Source organism: Clarias gariepinus, chromosome 14 (assembly GCF_024256425.1).
Source record: "Clarias gariepinus isolate MV-2021 ecotype Netherlands chromosome 14, CGAR_prim_01v2, whole genome shotgun sequence".
NCBI lineage: Eukaryota > Metazoa > Chordata > Actinopteri > Siluriformes > Clariidae > Clarias > Clarias gariepinus.
Window position 1 is genome coordinate 32,289,941 of NC_071113.1, and position 20,674 is coordinate 32,310,614.

General features: G+C 39.9%; 2 protein-coding genes across 2 annotated transcripts; both read left to right on the forward strand.

The window, feature by feature from the left end:
• The first annotated feature begins 3,165 nt into the window (after nt 1-3,165).
• Nucleotides 3,166-7,579, forward strand: LOC128540816 (acyl-CoA desaturase 1-like). The gene is made up of 7 exons (XM_053510799.1): nt 3,166-3,224; nt 3,874-4,086; nt 4,402-4,532; nt 4,656-4,861; nt 6,036-6,268; nt 6,462-6,665; nt 6,763-7,579. Exons 2-6 carry the CDS (start codon nt 3,882-3,884, stop codon nt 6,659-6,661), a joined length of 975 nt encoding a protein of 324 aa, XP_053366774.1. The 5' UTR covers nt 3,166-3,224; nt 3,874-3,881; the 3' UTR covers nt 6,662-6,665; nt 6,763-7,579.
• A 2,631-nt stretch (nt 7,580-10,210) lies between these two features.
• On the forward strand, nt 10,211-19,042 carry ndufb8 (NADH:ubiquinone oxidoreductase subunit B8). Its single transcript, XM_053512303.1, has 5 exons — nt 10,211-10,345; nt 10,861-10,987; nt 12,524-12,623; nt 16,460-16,615; nt 18,889-19,042. The coding sequence occupies exons 1-5, from the start codon at nt 10,264-10,266 to the stop codon at nt 18,979-18,981; spliced, it is 558 nt and encodes a 185-aa protein (XP_053368278.1). The 5' UTR covers nt 10,211-10,263; the 3' UTR covers nt 18,982-19,042.
• The last annotated feature ends 1,632 nt before the right edge of the window (nt 19,043-20,674 follow it).

Here is a 20,674-nt window from a genome sequence, read left to right on the forward strand (position 1 = left end):
CATATATACACACACACACACACACATACACATATATATACACACTGGCACACACACATACACTGGCACACACACACACACACACACATACACTGGCACACACACACACACACACACATATATATACACTGACACACACATAGACACACACACACATATATTACTAACCGCTCAAACTACTACATATGAAATGCGCGCGCGCTCTCCGTGCACCCAGTGTGTGTGTGTGTGTGTGTGTTTTGGGCCCTGACATCGTCTCTTCTCTTCGGCCCGAGTCCCGCTGTGATGATGATGATGATGAAGAGTTAAAGATGACTAAGGTTGTAATGTCCCGTCACTGCGCGCGCAAACTGCTCCTGAGACACCGCGCGCCCGTGACCCGGGAAACACCGGCGCTCGTGCCGTAATGGATAAAACACCGTATCGCAGCGGACTGGGACGGAAATTAAATGTGGACGGAAATAAAGAAATTAGACAAAGATTAGTTTTTATTTTTCTTTAAACCACATTTTAGTCTCGTCTATTTTCGTCAACAGTATCGCGTGCTGATTTTGTCGATGTTTCTCTGATATCCATGACGTCATCGTCTCGTCAACAGATATTTTCACTGATATTAACACTGATGTTTACACTGATATTAACACTGATATTAACACTGATGTTTACATGATGGACATGTGACCAAAATGAAGTATTAACGATACAGACAGCCGAGAGGTCGTGCCACTGCAGTAGGCCGCACCCTGCGAGAGGTTATCACACACACACACACACACACACACACAAATTACCACATTTTAAAAGTTATTACATTTTTAATGTGTCTCACTGAAAAAACAGAAGGGTTTTTTCATTAAATGTTCCTCATCAGATTAATATTACATCCCCATGTGATGCACCTGGTGGTATATCCTTTAAACATTAACAACCGTTCACTCTCAAACTTGGTGGTCGTGGGGTTTGAACTTGGGACCTTCCGAACCATAATGCCTCAACCACTGAGCCTCCCCTTTTTAGTTTATCTAATCAAACAAAAAGATGGTTTGTGACACAGCTTTTTATTGCAAAAATCTAAAAGTTATGATGCCATACACACTGAATTGCACCTGACCTCTGAGCCCACTGACATACCTGAATTACGCAAGTCATATGGGTTACAAAAGGACCAAACTGTAGCTGACATTGCTGGACCGAGATCTTTAATTTCATATAATTCAGAGTTTGGGATTGAAAAGCCACAATGTCAATGCACCATCAAAAACATTAAATAAAAATGAACAAAACCTTATAAACTTGATCTAAGGTAAGGATTTTTTTAGAACAAAGGATAAAAATGGTTCTGATATTAGAGTCTTTTAAACTCTTAAAAAGTCTCTTAAGACTGTATTATCACCTGAGCTAAAGCTTCAAGAAGTAAGGCAAAAAGTTTAGTTTTAATTCAATGTTAAACAATTAGACAGGTAATGCAAAGGAGGAATCCACTAGTAGTACGTTTAAAAAGTTGAGATCTGTTAGTGTTGCTTAAGCTTTCCGTTTTTTTTATTTTCTTTCTTAATAAGGATTATTATAAACCCCTTTGAGGATCAAACTTTCATCATGAAAAACAGATCTAAATGAATGGGTTTAGAAATCCTGGGAGCCTAGATACTGTAGATAGACAAACAGACAGACAGACTGATCAGCCATAGCATTATGACCACAGACATGTCAAGTGAATAACACTGATTATCTTGTCACAGCACCACCTAAGTGATTATATTAGGCAGCAGTGGACATTTTGTCTCTTAGGCTAATGTGTTGAAAGCAGGAAAAATGGGATTTGAGTGACATTGACACAGGACAAACTGTGATGGCTGGACGACTGGGTCAGAGCACCTCCAAAACTGCAGCTCTTGTAGGATGTTCCAGGTCCACAGTGGTCAGGACTGACCTAAAATACCAGAACACACAGGGCATCACAGTTTGTTAGCTACAGAGCGGTCAGGACAAGACTTAATGGATTTGATACTGACGGCTCGGTGTGAGATACCACACACACCTACAGAGGGGTAGTGAAGTCCAGGGTTCGACAAGTCAGCACTGTTCGGGAGAATCAAGGGAGCGCTACACAGTATTAAGTGGGTGGTCATAATGTAATGGCTGATCAGTAGAGATTAATATTTATTCAACTGAACAATTAATAAGACAGTTGTTAGTTTTAACGTATGGGTATTTACATTCAAATTTTAGATGTGGTCGCTCTTTTTAAGGGACCAAAAAGAATTAAACAAACTAACAATCATAAATGAAATTGTCATACTCAGTACTTGGTTGCAGATGCTTTCCAGTCAGTGGCTGTCTGAACTCACACACATCACCAGACCCTGGGTCTCTTTCATGGTGATGGTCCACCAGGTTTTTATTCCAGCTGTTTTCATTTCCTGTTTGTTCTTAAAAGGGCGTTCAGTTCCCAGTTTTGCCTTCAACAAGTGAAAAGAAGATTTTGAACAGCTGGATTCTAAACAGCAGCTGTAATGGACCTTTTCCATTGCACATCTTTACATTTAAATAGTTTCACTTTTTTTGCCTTAAATATTTTTGAACAGTTTGTGTCGTGACTGGCTGCAGTGTGTTTGGCTGAACCTGAGTTACCTAAATGATTTCAGCACTGTAACCCTTCATCCTCAATAAATCACCAGTAAATACACCGGACCCATGCGTACATGCCCACGCCAACCCTGAGCTGGGTTACTTCAGGTCAGGAAGTCCTGATAAACGTGTTGTGCTCATGGGGCAGTAAATCTGGGGTACGGGGGTAATATAAATGATGTTATATTGCAGCTGTGTAATATGGAGCAACATCAATGTTTTATTATTTTATTTCGAACTGAATACTGTAGCATGTTAGTTTATGTTTATATATGATAGATAGATAGATTGATTGATTGATAGATAGATAAATAGATAGATAGATAGATTGATAGATTAACTTTTCCACGTTGGAAGACGAATGCATGAGTAGAACAGTGATATGAGTAAGATGGAAGGCGTCTGAACAGCAGATGATTCACAGCCAATCAGAAGCGCGGAAGCGGGTGGCATCAATCTGACTGACCAATAGGAGCGCGAGCTGCTGCAGCGCCGGAGCGCGTTATTAATGCGCGCGCGCTCGCTCTGCCTCACACTAACTCAGCGCGTGCAGGTGATAACGTGATTTAATTCAACGTTTACGGAATCAGACTGAGGTAAAGTCAAGTGTGTGTGTGTGTGTGTGTGTGTGTGTTCAGTCACAGGATCAGTGCAGGACTTACTGACGTAAAGTGTGTGTGTGTGTGTGTGTGTATTCAGTCACAGGATCAGTGCAGGACTTACTGACGTAAAGTGTGTGTGTGTGTGTGTGTGTGTGTGTATTCAGTCACAGCATCTGTGCAGGACGTGTGTGTGTAGTTTTATAATAACTCTATTTAATTGTGTGTGTGTGTGTGTGTAGTTTTATAATAACTCTATTTAATTGTGTGTGTGTGTGTGTGTGTGTATTCAGTCACAGCATCTGTGCAGGACGTGTATGTGTGTGTGTGTTTAGTTTTATATTAACTCTATTTATTTGTGTGTGTGTGTGTGTAGTTTTATATTAACTCTATTTATTTGTGTGTGTGTGTGTGTGTAGTTTTATAATAACTCTATTTATTTGTGTGTGTGTGTGTAGTTTTATATTAACTCTATTTATTTGTGTGTGTGTGTGTGTGTGTGTAGTTTTATAAAAACTCTATTTAATTGTGTGTGTGTGTGTGTGTGTGTGTGTGTGTGTGTATAACTTTTTTCTCTCCATCAAGCAGACTGTGTTTAATTCTGTAATTTTCCTGGTTATTAATAAAATGTCTCTGTGTGTCCCAGGTGTGAAGATGAGGGACATGTCCAATGGTCCAACTGCTCTGTTGGAGGACGAGTGTGATCTCGTACACACTCCCACAAACTCCCACAGCCCGCGCAGGGACGTTCCCAGGGTGGTGGTGTGGAGGAACGTGGTGTTGATGAGTGTTCTTCACGCCGCGGCCGTGTACTCACTCCTGCTCATCCCCTCGGCTTCACCGTACACACTGCTGTGGAGTGAGTCTGAGCCAGAATCTGTTCACACCTCACACCGCTCTCTACACGCGCATTACAGATCAGGAGCCCGGGGGGTGGCTGGGGGGTGGGGGCAGGGGTGGCCAGTGCCGCCCTAGTGTGCTGCATGCTCGTCTCTGTAGGACTTATAATAACGTAATGGTCACTATGACATCTCTAAGGAAGTTATAAAGTTTATCATCTTACTTTTGTACATAGAGTAAATGTTAGATGTACATTTTTTATTAGACACCAAACAAAAGGTACTTATCCATTTGTTGTGTGTGTGTGTGTGTGTGTGTGTGTGTGTGTGTGTAGCTTTGTTCTGTTTTGTGTTTAGTGCACTGGGTATAACTGCAGGAGCGCACAGACTGTGGAGTCACAGATCATATAAAGCCTCACTGCCTTTAAGAATCTTCCTCGCTCTCGGTAACTCCATGGCGTTTCAGGTAAAACACACACACTCTGCCTACAGCGAAGCGGCTTTACAGAAATAGACATGTGCATGTGTAGTAATGACCATGCCCTCTAATAAATATAAACATATATAATTTTTTCTTCCTGATTATCAGAATGATATTTATGAGTGGTCCAGAGACCATCGCGTGCATCATAAATATTCCGAGACGGACGCGGACCCCCACAATGCCACTCGGGGATTCTTCTTTTCTCACATCGGCTGGCTGTTGGTGAGGAAACACCCCGACGTCATCGAGAATGGAAAGAAGCTGGAGTTTACTGACCTAAAGAATGACCGAGTCGTGATGATCCAGAAAAGGTGAGATCAGTGACATGATGTAACAGTGTGGCAGAATTTCCTCCCACTGAGGCCGGCGGGCAGAGTAGAGACTATATTAGAGTCCGAGCGTCACATGATCACAACTGAGCCAATGGTTCCTCTCTCTCTCGTGCTGTGGGATTGTGGGTAATTGTCTCCCATGCTCAGTCTCAGTGTTTACTATGATACTGTGACCACATGTGTGTGCGTGTAAAGATTTTTTTTTACACGCACACATGACAACACAATGTCACATCTCCACAAAATTCAAAAAAGGAGGCAAAAAGCAAGTGTCATTACAGAGGTTCCTTGTTAAAGTCACATAAAAGAGACAGACATTTCGTTTGTGTGTGTGTGAAAGTCGTCCTACACAATAACCCCCCCACTCTCCTCTCACACAGCCATTTTTTTGTAAAAGTGCAGGTTAATTTGTTTTATTTTTACTTTTTATTTTGTATTCATTATTTTTATTTGTATATTTGTAAAACAAATGAATCATCTGAGTTTTTATTATTTTTTATGAGGGGAAATTCACTTTGATCTATGAGTGCTTTAGATTATAAGCACACTTCTGGAATGAATTATGCTCGCAATCCAAAATTTTACTGTAACTAAAAAGCCCAGATTGTTTTGGGAGCACCACCTGGACATGCAGCAGTTCAGTGACAATAACCTCTTCTTGTAAGTTGTGTTACTACATCGAAATGAACCCAAATCCAACTGGTGCCCCTAAAGCCTGATCTCATTTCACGTACCTGAGAGTCTATATCCTGAGCTCTGACAGGCTTCACAGTGGGTGTGTCAATGAGGAGAGGAGGGGTGCACCTGTGGGCTAGCCTTATTAGCATTGGGTTCGTGTTAATGCTGCCAAATTGTCACCCGTCTGGCCTGCAGAGATGACAGATTGCTATTACTGTCTAACACGTCTAGAGTTTCCCTACAGAAACACAAGGCTGCTCTTACTTTCACTAAACCTCCCAATACCTTTAATGCTTCTTCTCCATAAGAGTGATACTGTAACTAGCACTGATGTCAGAAATAAAGCTACTACTAATGATGAAAAGCGACTAATCATCTGAACTGCACTGAACATGTTAAACATAAAAATATTAAATGAATAATGAAAATGATAAAATCTCATATCATTATGTGTCTGTCTGTCTGTTGTTTTCAGGTTCTATAAGTCCTCTGTGGTAGTGTTGTGCTTTGTGATCCCGGCAGTGTTGCCATGGTTCCTGTGGGCGGAGTCCCTGTCGGTGGGTTTTTTTTTACCTGCCATCCTCAGATACACGCTGGTGCTAAATGCCACCTGGTTAGTGAACAGCGCTGCTCACATGTGGGGAAACCGACCTTATGACGTGAACATCAACCCGCGGGAGAATCGCTTTGTCGCCTTTAGCGCCATCGGTGTGTTTAACTTCACGTACCCTGTTCATGTACACTACTGCAAAACACACACTCTGTGTTCTTCACACTGAAGCTCTGTATCCACTGCTTTGTGTCTGTTTCATATTTCTGTATCTGTTATTATATATGACATCATATGTTACATCATTGTGATGGGCTTCTTTTAACTTTTCTCACGGTCATTGTTTTTCAGGTGAAGGTTTCCATAACTACCACCACACCTTCCCGTACGACTACGGCACCAGTGAGTTTGGCTACAAACTAAACTTTACCACCTGGTTCATCGACTTTATGTGTGTGTTGGGTCTGGCTAAAGACCGCCGCCGCGTCCCCGTTGAGCTCGTCATGGCTCGTGCCAAACGTACTGGCGACGGGAGTCACAGGAGCGGGTAACACGGTAAATATATCACTACACATGTAACTGTCAATCTCTAAAAAGCCCACAGGAGTACACTATACGTTATGATTCATATATGTGTGTGTGTGTGTCTCAGGTGCAGTGAGGGGTCTCTGATGATCTCTGGTCTGCTGGAAGTCGAGTCCTGGGCGTGGTCACTGTACAGAATGGGAGACGTGATCTTTGGATCTTTAAATTAAGGAGCTTCTAATTCCTACATGCTGAATTACGTGTTTTGTAGCTGAACTGAATGATCTTGCTCTGCCTGTCTGTGTGTGTGTGTGTGTGTGTGTGTGTGTGTGTGTGTGTGTGTGTTGTGTTCGGGAGTGGGACGGGATGTGGATTCAGTGAAGTTCTGCACAATCAGTTAGTGTAGAATCCTGCAGCACTGAAACTTCTTTATGGACACTGAGATACAGTGATTGATCTGTATCTTTTGTAAAACAGCAGTTCTGACTCCAGTTTAGCTGCAAATCGCAGGTTTAATGTGGGAACTGTACAAACAATGCTCGCCATAAACAGCTTTAACTAATCTTTAATAAGATTTCGGGGTAGGGGAGACATTTGTTTATAGATGGAGTCTCCAGTGTCAGGGTGAAAGCTCTACCATCGGATTTTCTGACATCTTTCTGACAGAGGAGTTTATGTTTACCGATCGCTTGTTAATATGACAAGATGCATTTTTGTATTACTTCTCTTCTGTATCACTTGAAGAGAAAATAAAGAGAGGCTGGAAATTACAGTGTACAGCTGCTGTAACGTAAGTGAGGACAGGAACTAATTAACATGTTTTATAGACTTTCTACAACACTCAATGTGACAACAAACAGTAGTTTTGAACATACTATAATATTAATAAGTCAAATGTAATTTAATTTACATTTAGCTTAAATAAAAATGTTTAGAAAATTGCACTTACACTAAAACCCCATGCTGTTACTTAGTATTTTCACAAAGCAAGCTAAAAACAATGATTCATGTCAATCCAGTTTTGGTGCGTTTCAGTAACAAAACAACTTCATTCTGCTAACTTGGCTGAATTGGACTCGGGGACGTGCGGGTGAAACGTCCCCCTGAAACACAGCTACTCGTAAATTTAGGTTCCTGCATCTCTATCTTTAAGAATTAGTTATTCAACTTCTGCTGTACCCTGATTTCCAGACTCTTGTTTATTAACATGTCAGGAATTATAAATATGTCTGAGAGAACTGGAATTGGAAGTGTTTGATATCATGTATGATTAAACAAATAGAAAAAAAAATCCAAATTCCCCCAGAGATAAAAACACTGAAACAAAAAAAACAAACAACACCACCACAACTATACAAAATTAAATAGTGATGAGAACTAAGGATGGAATTATTTTTATGTATTTAAATAATTAAATTATATTTTATAAAATAAATTATATCGCATATTTTTGACTGTTCTAATTAGTAAAGAACAAAACAGGTAGGTTTTAAAAAATTATAGTTTATCTTTATGGACAATACCAGCATTGTCTACAGGCACAGAATTAAATTCTCAGTTAAATATTGCTTTACGTAAATTGTTGGAAGATTTATTTAATTTTTACAATTTGTGATTTCTTCTCTTTGTAAAGGTTTTATAATTTTTTAAATTATGTTATCTCTTTGTACTGTGGGTTTAATTATTTTGTTCTGGCTCAGTGTTAGATTTTAAAAATCTTTGCATATTTTAAAATGTTGTTATTAAGAAACTATTAAAATTATTATATTTTAAGCATGCTTGCACTCTCTCCACTGCCGTGTTTTGCCGTCATGCCAAAATACAAATGTTATCCAAATTTATTAGGTTTTGTGTACCATTTTTAAGAGCATAAAGAACATGGCTAATTTTATAAATTGGAAATTTAGATGTAAACTTTGTGATGGGTGCCATTATATGTGCATTGAAAGATGTTTGAAAACCCATCAGTGAGATATGTATATATAGGGTTATTAAGTTCAGTCTTTATCATCACATATAACTTACTCACTCACTCACTCATCTTCTATAGCACTTTATCTTGTATTCAGGGTCCCTGGAGCTTATTGGGAGGTGGGGTACACCCTGGACAGGGTGCCAGTCCATCACAGGGCACACACACATACACACACTCACACATACACACACTCACACACCCGTTCACACACTCCGGGCAATTTGGGAATGCCAAATATTATTATTATTATTATTATATTTAAAAACGCTACATGTCTTTGGACTGTGGGAGAAAACCGGAGTACCCGAAGGAAACCCACCAAGCTCGGGGAGAACGTGCAAACTCCACACACACAGACGGGAATCGAACCCGGACCCTGGAGGTGCAAGACGACAGTGCTAATCACTACACCACCATGCTGCCCATATACATTACTGCACAGTGAAATTCTTTATTTCTTACATATCACAGCCTTGTTAGTAGGCTGGGGTCAGAGCGCAGGTTCAGACATTATACGGGGCCCCTGGAGCAGACAGGGTTAAGAGCCTCACTCCAACGGCATCAATCTGCCAGAGCTGGGGCTTGAACCACCAACCTTCTGATCAGGAACTCTGAGCCTTAACACTGAGCCACTGACACCCCATAATACTCCCACTAATACAGTAAATACTATACAAACAAACAGGATGGGAAATAGATTTGTGTCTGAAAGCCCATAGGAAATTAAGAAAGATAATTATCAATGTGGACCACGTCTCAGGAATCAGAGGGAAACTCTGACATCGGCTCTGATCATCAGCTCGTAAAATGAAGATGACCAACTCAGTCAATGTTACTGTTTACTCATTTATAAACTAACTAGAATTTACTTTTACTTTACTAGAATAGTAAAGTGGGTTTACAGAGAATGATTCACAATGCAGTTTAAAAAATACAGTGAAAAGGATATATATATATATATATGTAGTAATTTCGAAGGTCAAATTTTCCAGATTGTTTACAGGCAAAGTAATATTTTTTTGTAAATTTTAGCTGGATATAAGGTTAATATTTCTGCATTAAAGTAATATTTATTCACAACAGCCGGAGCGTTTCCAACATGTTTCATGTCTTTACAATCTTGCAGTAATTTTTGTATCTGTATAATTAATGTGATGCAAAAATACAGTAAGGTACATATACCCCTGACCAGACTGCCTGCCTGACGTCTGAAACGCCGGCCTCCCAGGAACTCCTTTAACGTGGCAATAATGTCTCGTCATTATCCACAGACATACAGACTCTGCTCTTTAATACGTCCTAATGTTTTACTGCGGTTAAGAGTCTCATCACTGTTCTGAGTCTCCTCTACTCCTCCACTCAGCAGAAGGTTTAGCACAAGTCCCGGTTTGATTTGAACACAAGGTCAGATCTCCAGTTCATTAAATTAAAAGTAACAAATTCTGTTGATTATTTTATGGATTTTCTTTTTCTCACAAAGCTAACGATGTTCACTATAACTATTCTTTTTTATTTTTATATTTCCTGATTTCTTCATTATTATTATTATTATTTAATAAACACCGGCATGGACCAACTGCTTCCGCTTGTTGATGACGTATTTCCGCTGACAGGTTGCGTAGTGCGCATGCGCTGTGCTCAGCCTTAGCGAACATGGCGGCGCTGCTCCGAGGTCGCTGGATTCTGAAGAACCCCAGAGGACACAGTCTGTATCAGTTACTCTCCGCCCGGGCAGGTCGGTGTGTGTGTGTGTGTGTGTGTGTGTGTGTGTGTGTGTGTGTGTGTGTGTGAACCTGGTGCTGAATGTCGTGTTTATAATTAAACACTCGCTGTAAAGTGTCAGTTTAATAAAAGTTTCTCCGTGAGATTTGATTAAAGAGTGCACGAGCTTCACTATCACGAGCTCACAGTCTGTTTATTATCTACAGGACAACAACAACAACAACAACAACAATAATAATAATTATGGTGATGATAATGATGATGTAACTTACATCATATTTCAGCCTCGTTTATGAAGTAAATGACCTTAAACCAGCAGAAGACTGAAGTATTTACTGTCTATAAACATATAAAGTTTATTTTACAGTTTATTTTAATTAGTGTTTATGGATATTTGTGCTGATTGTGACAGAATAGCTGATGTAAAGTTTAAAGTAAATATTCTTAGATATTTTAAATGTCATGATGTAATATATACAGCTCTTTCTCTCTCTCTCTCTCTGTGTGTGTGTGTGTGTGTGTGTGTAGCCTCTGGTCCCTCTCAGGATGTGCTCCCTGGACCGTATCCTCACACCGCTGAAGAACGAGCCGCTGCTGCAAAGAAATATAACATGACACTGGAGGACTATCAGCCACACCCTAATGATGGACACGGGTCAGTTACACACACACACACACACAAACAGACAGAGCGCACACGCGTCTCATACACAGACACACTCTCTCTCTCACACTCTCACAGACACGCACTCTCTCTCTCACAGACACACACTCTCTCTCACACTCTTACAGACATTCACACACTGGGGTTTAAACCTGGGACCTTCTCATCAATGATCTAACACCTTAAACATGGTACATAACGTTAGAGGGTCCTCACCTTTATTAGCAACCCGTTAACCTCAGGCAACAATGACCAGAAACACACAACACACAACCCCCCACCCCCCCCCCAAATGTAAACCAGCATTTAGAGACATTGTGAGGAAAAATCTTACTCTTCATCCTTCCGTAGTCATTAAGAGAGTAATTATCAGCCTGATGTGGAATCTTTAGTAATCAAGAAGTCTGACGATCTCTATAACAACAGAACTTTCACCAGTTTGGTGTTCTGAGGCACTCAGCTGTCTGTCCGCATCATGCCCAGGGATGGGACATTAGTCATGTGACCTCAGAGACGTGATGGCTGCTCAACAATATGGAAAAAGTTATGAAGCTTAGGGTTAGATCCCTCTAATATCATTTTACACCTTATATTCATTTATAAATATTTGACACTTTATATTAATTTTACATTATAATTACAGTGGAACCTTGGATTAAGAGCATAATGTGTTCCGGAAGAGGCTTGTATTTCAAAACACTCGTAAACCAAATGTAATTTTCCCATAAGAAATAATGGGGACTCAAATTATTTGTTCCACAGCCCAAAAAAATAAATACCTAAAATAATTAACACAAAATATAAAGTAAAAATAAAAAAATGTACCTTTTAAAAAAGTAAAACTAAATCCCAACAGATGTGTTTTCGTTTGTGCACACAAGCGCTGTGTGTGAGAGGCTAGAGTAGGAGGATACTCTTGCTTTCATACAGACACGCACACATTAACAGAAATACCATTTTGTCGGAAAATTAGCGAGGAACATCGCTAATGACGCTCGTGTGGGAGACACACTAACGGAATTACTGCTGTAAAGTAAAACAAACAAATGAACCTGCACTTTACCTTTGAAAAGAATCACGACTGAGCAGAGTTTCTGTGTAGAGTAGACTGTGTGTGTGTGTGTGTGTGTGTGTGTGTGTGTGTAAAGATGAGAGTGTGTGAACCGGTACGGTGTCAAATTACGCGCGTGCACACATAACGTGCACACATAACGAAAGGCTAAAACAGAGTGAGAGGGAGAAAATGGATTTTTAACCGCAAATGAGACTTTCTTTTGTTTTACATGTGCGCTGTACACACAAGCATGTAAAATATGTTCACATACACACGTGGTCACAGTGTTATAGTAAACAGTCCACGCGTGCACAGATATTGATTATACCAGTAAGAGACGAGCACTGAGACCCAGCAGGGGAGACGATTACCCTCAAATTTCATACGACCTGCATACGTTTAAAACACATCCCATGGAGCCGTCAGTATAAGGTGCTTGTTTATTTATTGTGTGTTACTTGTTGTTTTTGTAGCTATGGCGATTACCCAATTCTGCCGGACCGCTCTCAGCAGGAGCGAGATCCCTGGTACCAGTGGGACCATCCAGACCTGCGGAGGAACTGGGGGGAGCCGGTACACACACACACACACACACACACACACACACACACACGCACACAAAGATTCCATCCGGCTCTAATCAAGTCCGAACACAACAAAACTAATCATATTTAATTAAACTAATTAAATTCGTTTAGATATAATAAACCAAAGAAAAACCCTCTGACAGACAGACAGAGACACACACACACACACACAATCTAAATCTAAAAGTCTGTCAACAGCATCACACAAAACTGACTTTACTGAATCTCCTGCAGTCCTTAGATCTCTGTCTGAAGTTTAATCTGCACCATCAGTGAATCTAAATGTGGAGTAAAAGTGATGTTATGAACAGTTGTGGGATTTAATAATCTACTGTAAAATAATCTACTAATGCGCTACTGTCTCAATGTAAACAAACACCTGCACCAATAGATATTAATTAGAAAAGATAAAGTGAATATTTTTACTGGGATTAGTTCATATTTTCACCTTTCAAATTCGAATTTGATTTGTCACATACACAGGTATACACAGTATGATATGAAATAAAATGCTTACACGACTGCTGTTGAACTCAGTATTTGCAAAAGAAAGTTTTAGGCCTTGTTCAAACGGGTGTTAAAATCGAGCGTCCGGTGAGCGCCGATCAAGCGCAGAGTGTTTTCGACACATAGGAGTCAATGTGGGTGTTTACACGGGCTTTGGTGACGTGCGTTTGTCCGGCTGCGCGTTTATACAGCGTCAAAAAATTGTTGCAAGCAGCTTTTTCTTGGCGTTCAAATCCCAACAAACGCAAGAAAAAAGCTTCTAGTGTGTTTTCTGCGTGTTTATTTTATGCTTTGGAGGGCCAGATATATCCCATGATCCTACATGCTATACATAGGAAAATGCAGAAAAAAAGCTAAATAAAGAGGGTGACTCCAGTAGCAGCGGCGATTTTTTTCTCTCTCCCTACGTTGCCATCTTACTTTTTTTTTTTAAACAAGAAGATTAATGTCTAATGTCAGCAAAATGGTCCATTTTAAAGGGAGGCGCCTTAAATAAAACGACAAGGGCTTTCATATCCAGTTCCCAACACACTGCCTCCACAGATTAACACACAAACTACAATCTGGGCTGCAGGCTGGCGTTAGACAAAGCCAAAGAACGCCAGTGTAGAAGTCAATCAAGCGGCACTACAAAACGCAACATAAACGTCTAGGACGTTCAGAGCACGTTCGTTTATCCAAACATTTAACACCTGTATGAACAAGGCCTTAGTGCGAAGTAAGAGTAAGAGAATATATATTTTTATTTACATTATATACAAGCAATAAGATAATGAAAATAAAATAGAAATAGAAAAAAAATTAAGAGGATATAATACAAATAAAAATATATGTAGTGAAACGAAATATAGTTGAAATGTAAATGTAGTGCAGTGTAGATCCGAGTCCAGTAAATTGCAAGATAATGTGCAGAATAAAGCACCGCCTGCTGTAGATCGAGTGCAGGTCAGGGAGCTCGGTGCGGATGATGCGCTCAGCTGATCACACCACCCTCTGTAGAGCTCGTCTGTCCTGCATGGTGCTGTTTCCAAACCAGGTTGAGATATTTTCCATCAGGATGCTCTCTATGGTGCAGGAGTAAACATTCCTGACCACCTTGGAGGGCAGTCTATTCAATTAAATTCAATTTTATTTGTATAGCGTTTTTAGCAATTTTCATTGCCGCAAAGCAGCTTTACACAATCATAAGAATTATTTAAGTTTGTATGAAATGTGAATTTGTATGAAAATCTAGTCTAAATCAGTCTAAAGTCTCTCAAGCGTCTGAGGTGGTACAGACGCTGCCGGGCCTTTTTCACCACGGTGTTGATGTGACAGGACCATGACAGGTCCTGCGTGATGCGAACACCGAGGTATCTGAAGCTGTCCACTCTCTCCACTGGGCTCCTGTTGATGACGGGGGTCTGGTAGTTCCTCTCCTGCTTTGTACTAAAGTCCACTATCAGCTCCTTTGTCTTATTGATGTTTAGAAGGAGATTGTTCCTCTGGCACCAGTTCTCCAGATTTACAATCTCCTCTAGGTAGGCCGTCTGATCGTTGTTGGTGATCAGGCCCGCAAATTGCAAACTTGATGATGACGGTGGAGTTGGTAGTGGCCACGCAGTCGTAGGTGTACAGAGAGTACAGCAGGGGAACACAACCCTGGGGGGCTCCAGTGCTGAGAGTGAGTGAGGCTGAGACATGACGTTCATCCTTACTGCCTGTGGTCTGCCAGTTAGGAAGTTGGAGATCCACTGACACATAGATGAGCTGAGTCCCAGGTGCTCCAGCAAATTATGGTATTAAATGCAGAGCTGTAGTCAATGAAGAGCATTTAAACATAATTCCCCCTCTGAGTGTCCAGGTAAGTAAGTGATGTGTGGAGGAGATGAGAGATTGCATCATCAGTGGAACAGTTCTGGCGATATGCAAACTGTAGTGGGTCCAGTGTGTCTGGAAGTGGAGAAATGATGAAGTCTCTGACCAGGCGTTCAAAACACTTCATCACTACTGAAGTGAGGGTTACAGGGCGATAGTCTTTGAGAGAAGCAGGATGTGGTTTCTTTGGGACAGGAACAATGATGGACTCTTTGAAGCATGTGGGGATCACCGACTGAGATAAAGAGAGGTTGAATATCTCAGTGAACGCATGTGCTAGCTGGTCTGCGCAGGCTCTGAGGATACGACCTGAGATGCCGTCTGGTCCTGCTGCTTTCCCGGTGTTCACTCTCCTAAAGGCTCTCCTCACATCATGCTCGAAGATAATGAATGCGTTTCCGGTGTTGGCAGTATCTTTCTTTCGGCAGCCACTAGCGTTGTTAGCATTGTTAGCGCTTTTTGTATTTCTGGCTGTAGCCTTAAAGCGAGCATAGAATGTGTGTGTAATGAAGATAAAAACTCCATCTTTGTCTTTATTTCTCATCTGTGATTCACTCTCCGATTACCGAACAGGGAGTGTATTTGTCTGAGCACCAAAGAAGGACAACTTAGTGTAAACAAGGCGTAAGATACTCAACCTTACAGAATGGGATTTCTTTGTATTAATAAGTTAGACAGAGAGTTCTGCTGTACAGAGAGACACACAGACATGGACGTGGGCTTCAACCTTAAATAATATTATTATTATTATTATTACTGATTACATTAAAGATCAGCAGATTATTATTAGATGTAACATTTTAACTGCAAATTATTTAACCACCACCAACAGCTACTAATACTAGTTATAAATAAATAAACTGAACTGAACCAGATCACAGTAATGTGTATCATCACAGTGTGTTTCTGTACTGGACTAAATACAGGCTGGTGTTTTTAGAGTTGGGCTTTTATTTGAGGCAGGATTTTATACAGACGGGTCTGTGCCCTTACTGTGGAACTCTGGGTAAAACATCATTACACATTTTTAAACAGCAGATAGCTCCCATTCAGCAGTCAAGTGAGATGGAGAGACACAGAGTCTCTAACTCCAGTCTCTCCATCACCACTTCATCTACCAGTATTTGTGCCTATTTACAGTATTTGTAGGGTGTTTATATCTTGGTCGCTGTTGTTTATTTGTAAAGTTAAAATCTTATTTTCACTCTGTTCATGAAATTCAAACAGTATTGTGTTAAGTGTGTTACAGAGTGGTGGGTCGTCTTATAATCTGGATCAGACTGTACGGTCATGTGACTCCTGTAAGTCACTCAGAGACTGTGATCAGACTGGAGCAGATCGGATCTAATACCACTAAACTAAATTAGTGGGTGTGTGAATGATATATTTAATAACCTCAGTGTTTCTGTGGGTTAACACTGTGTGTGTGTGTGTGTGTGTGTGTGTGTGTGTTTATAGATCCACTATGACTTTGACATGTACATCAGGAACAGAGTGGACACGTCCCCGAGCCCTGTCGACTGGGCCACCATGTGCAAGCGCTTCTTCGGCTTCTTCACCTTCATGATGGTCATGTTTGGTCTGGGGGAGGTGTTCCCCGCCTACCAACCTGTAGTGAGTCTCTCTCTCTCTCTCACTCACACACACACACACACACACACACACACACACACACACACACACACGACTAGTGAGGCGCACAGATTTTGGCAGTTATTTTATATCATTGATGGAGAACATAAATAAAAGTACAGAATCACAAACACACACCATCTGACAGTTAAACTAATCAGTAACACAATCAGACAGACAACACGCTGTCCCAGTCTGATACGCAGCTAATCTAGCCGTACTAGTCAGAATGTTGTGATACTAGCACAGGAGTAACACTTTACACGTGAGCAGGATGCTCACTACACGGCCCCTACACGCGGCCCCTCTGTTTATTACTATTTATTTAGTTATTTATTTATTACCTCTGATAAACACAGACAGACAGCAGTGTTATAAACTTATATAATCTCTCTCTCTCTCTCTCTCTATATATATATATATATATATATATATATATATATATATAAATATAAACAGTGGAACCTCGGATTACGAGCACAATTTATTCCAAAACACTCGTAAACCAAATTAAATTTTCCCATAAGAAATAATGGAAACTTAAATTATTTGTCTACAGCCCAAAAATTTTAATACATAAAAATTATTAATACAAAATTTTAAAATAAAACAAAACAAATTACCCTGCACGTTTTTCTTTCAAAAAGGTAAAAAATAAATCCCGGCAGATAAGCGTTTCTCTTTGTGCACGCATGCGTTGTGTACATCTTACACATTAAAACGTTCTCCTCTGCTTTAAACACACACACACATTAACGGAAATACTGTTGTTCTGTTCTAAATTATTAAAGCTTCTCTGCTTTTTTTTATGTTGCTCGCAACAGCGTAACAGCCCGTTAATTTATGCTCGTGTAATGATCAGATGGACAAACTCGTCAATGCCCTTTCTTTTATTTTCTGCATTGTCAGGTTATAGTACAAACTTTCGGGTGGATCCTGCACTTAAATCCAACTAAAAAACTACTGAAAAACAAAACTCTTATGCTCTATATCCTAACAAATCTCACATTCGCGTTCACACACCGGACTGCATTACCCACAATACATCTCCCGCACTGGACTATACTTCCGTAAACAGCGGTCATAAATCAACGTCTCTCTCCCGTTACACTGTTTTATTTTATGTAAAATAAACAAACAAATGACCCAGCACCTCACCTCTGAAAAGATTAGCGACAGAGTTTCTTCAGAGAGCAGAGTGTGTGTCTCTGGCCTTCATTTCTGTGTGTGTTTTTGTGAATGAGGGTTTCACACACACACACAGCCGGCACAGTGTCTAATTATGCTCTTGTGCGCACACACACAAACACACCGTGATGAGAAAGAAAATAGATTTTTAACCTCTGTATTGAGAATTTCTTTTGCCTTACTCGCGCGCACTCACGTGTGTTATAAGAAACAGTACACGCGCTGTACACGCGCTGTACACGCGCTGTACACGCGCTGTACACGCGCTGTACACGCGCGCGTCCGAACACATAATAAAATATGTTTCACACACACGTAGTCACAGTGTTATAGTTAACAGTATAAGTTAACAGTGTTATAGTTAACAATAAAAGTGTATATATATATACACACACACACACACACACACACAGACACAGTGTTTCCCTCAGGTGTGAGATCAAAGCAGCCCGATGTTACCTGTCTTTTAGATACAACAAAGAATAAATACATACGACTTTCAACACAATATTTTCATTTAATATTTCTATTCATTTCACATTTCAGTGATCAGAACGTTTACCCCCCTTCCCGCCATGTACACAGCGCTGTGTATCAGAGGACACGACTCTTAAACACCAGAGCATTTTAGTTACTGACTTTTACGTTACTGACTTTTAATAAATAAATAAATAAATAAATAAATACAGGTCAGGATTGTGCAGTGAAGAGTCAGTTTTTTTTTTATTATTATTATTTTATTTTTTTTTTTTTGAGTGTGTGTGTTGGGACAGCACGAGGTACTGGTATCGATCTTCAGTATCGGCAAGTAAAGGACTTGTACTTGGTCTGATAAAAGAGGTATCGGTGTGTCTCTAAATATAACCGTAAGACTCGGTGTAGCCGGTGTACCTCCGCGGGAGTCGCTACATCAGTGTGAATCACTTTAAAGTCTGGTGTAGTTTTGTGTGTGTTTAGTTTAGAAGTTGTGTGCTAAGGATGCTGAACTTTAGTGCCTGAGACTATGATCTAAAAAATGTGATAATGATTGTGTGTGTGTGTGTGTGTGTGTGTGTGTGTGTGTGCAGGCCCCAAAGCAGTATCCCTACAATAACCTGTACTTGGAACATGGTGGAGATCCGGAGAAGCAGCCAGAAGCTGTTAAACATTACGAGATCTAAGATGTTATTCTGTGTGTTTTACTTCTGTTTATGTGTTAAATAAACTTAAACTTTAAACTTTCCTGGTTTCCTTTACTATCTTTACGACCAGCACAGTGATGCCACTGAAATAATTTACTGATTTGGAGACAATAAATTTGATTATCTTTGGTCTAAGTAAGCTGTTTATTGGGGAACGTGTGCAGGCTTTGTGTGAGGATGTTCTAACAGGAGTGGTGTTTGTCACATGGAAACTGCTTAGTTGGTTTGGAGAAAATAATAATAAGGAAAAAATAAAAAGAAGCTCTCCGATTGTTCTTTAGTTACGTTCAAATTTTCTGCTGGATGTAAAACCAGATGAGTGATGCCGAACCACGTTCTGCTCATCATCCTCTAGAACATTTTAAAAAGGCAAAGTGGTTTGATCAGATTTTATAAGGTTTTTATACTATTTATGTTAAGATGTCTTTTTATTTATCTTCTAGTGTGAAAAGCATTAAAGACTTATATGTACAACATAAATGGTAAAAAAAAATTTATTATTCGTAGTAGCCATTTTCCTCTAAAGTACACTTTAACTGTAGGTCCTGATTTAGGTGCACATGCCTTTTTTTGGAGCAGTATAGAAGTGTGTGTGTGTGTGAATAGAAGGTTGGATGTGTAAATCAGTGTTTAGCCGGATTAGAGTTCTTTGATGTTTCTTCTTGTGCTTGTCCACTTGCACTTTATTCACTTTACTGGAGTAACTGTTACGTCTAACCAAATTGTGACCAATCAACTTCATTCCTACACTGACTGTACAGCTGCTGCAACGTGACTTTGGTGCCACCTACTGTTTTCTCAGGAGAAGAACTTTGTTAGTGTGACTTATTGAACAATAAAATAACTAAATACTCAATGGATAATATCAAGCAGGTGCTGCCTATCAAGTGACAAAGCAAATCAAGATATTTAAAAAAGAATCACAATACAAATCCAATCAGTAGAATTTTTGCATTCTTTATTTAATGTGACTCAAGATCATTCCATTATTATTATTTGGTTTTATTTAAACTGACCACCTCTCCGGTTCTTGAAAAAAAATAGGGTTAATTTAACCTTTTTCTTTGGCTCTTCATGTATAAAATAAAACCCTAAAATTGTCAGTGATGCCCCCTGGAGGTTGCTTTGTGCCCATGATTTATTCATGTTGACATTTGTCTCTGGATGTCAGTTCCCAGAGGACACCTGGGGGGTATTCCAGAAAGCTTGGTTAACTGACCATTTGGTTAATCTTAACCTCTGGGTTGATTAACCCCAAACCCGCATACCACAAGTATGTCGATTCCAAAACACCTAATAAGAGTAAGTTTAATCAACCTCTCTACTGGTTACCCAGAGTTAGTGCGCGTGCACGGTGCATTTATAAAGACATTTTCAATGGATCGACGATTTCACGAGTCAAAATGGAAAATCAAAGTGAAAAAAAAAGAGCGGCATATTTAACAGAGGTTTTAATGCACGAATATGAGGAATTCAAGCCAATAATAATGAAATAAAGCAATAAGACTACATCGGCTAAAGAAAGAGAGCCGGCATGGCAAAAAATAACGGACAGAGTAAATGTGTGAGTGTATTAAATTGCAAATTTAACATCGCCTTCCCTTTTATTATAATACAAAATATTTAAACATCCCTTCCGCATCCTTTTGGCTGTTAAATGAAAGCATTAACT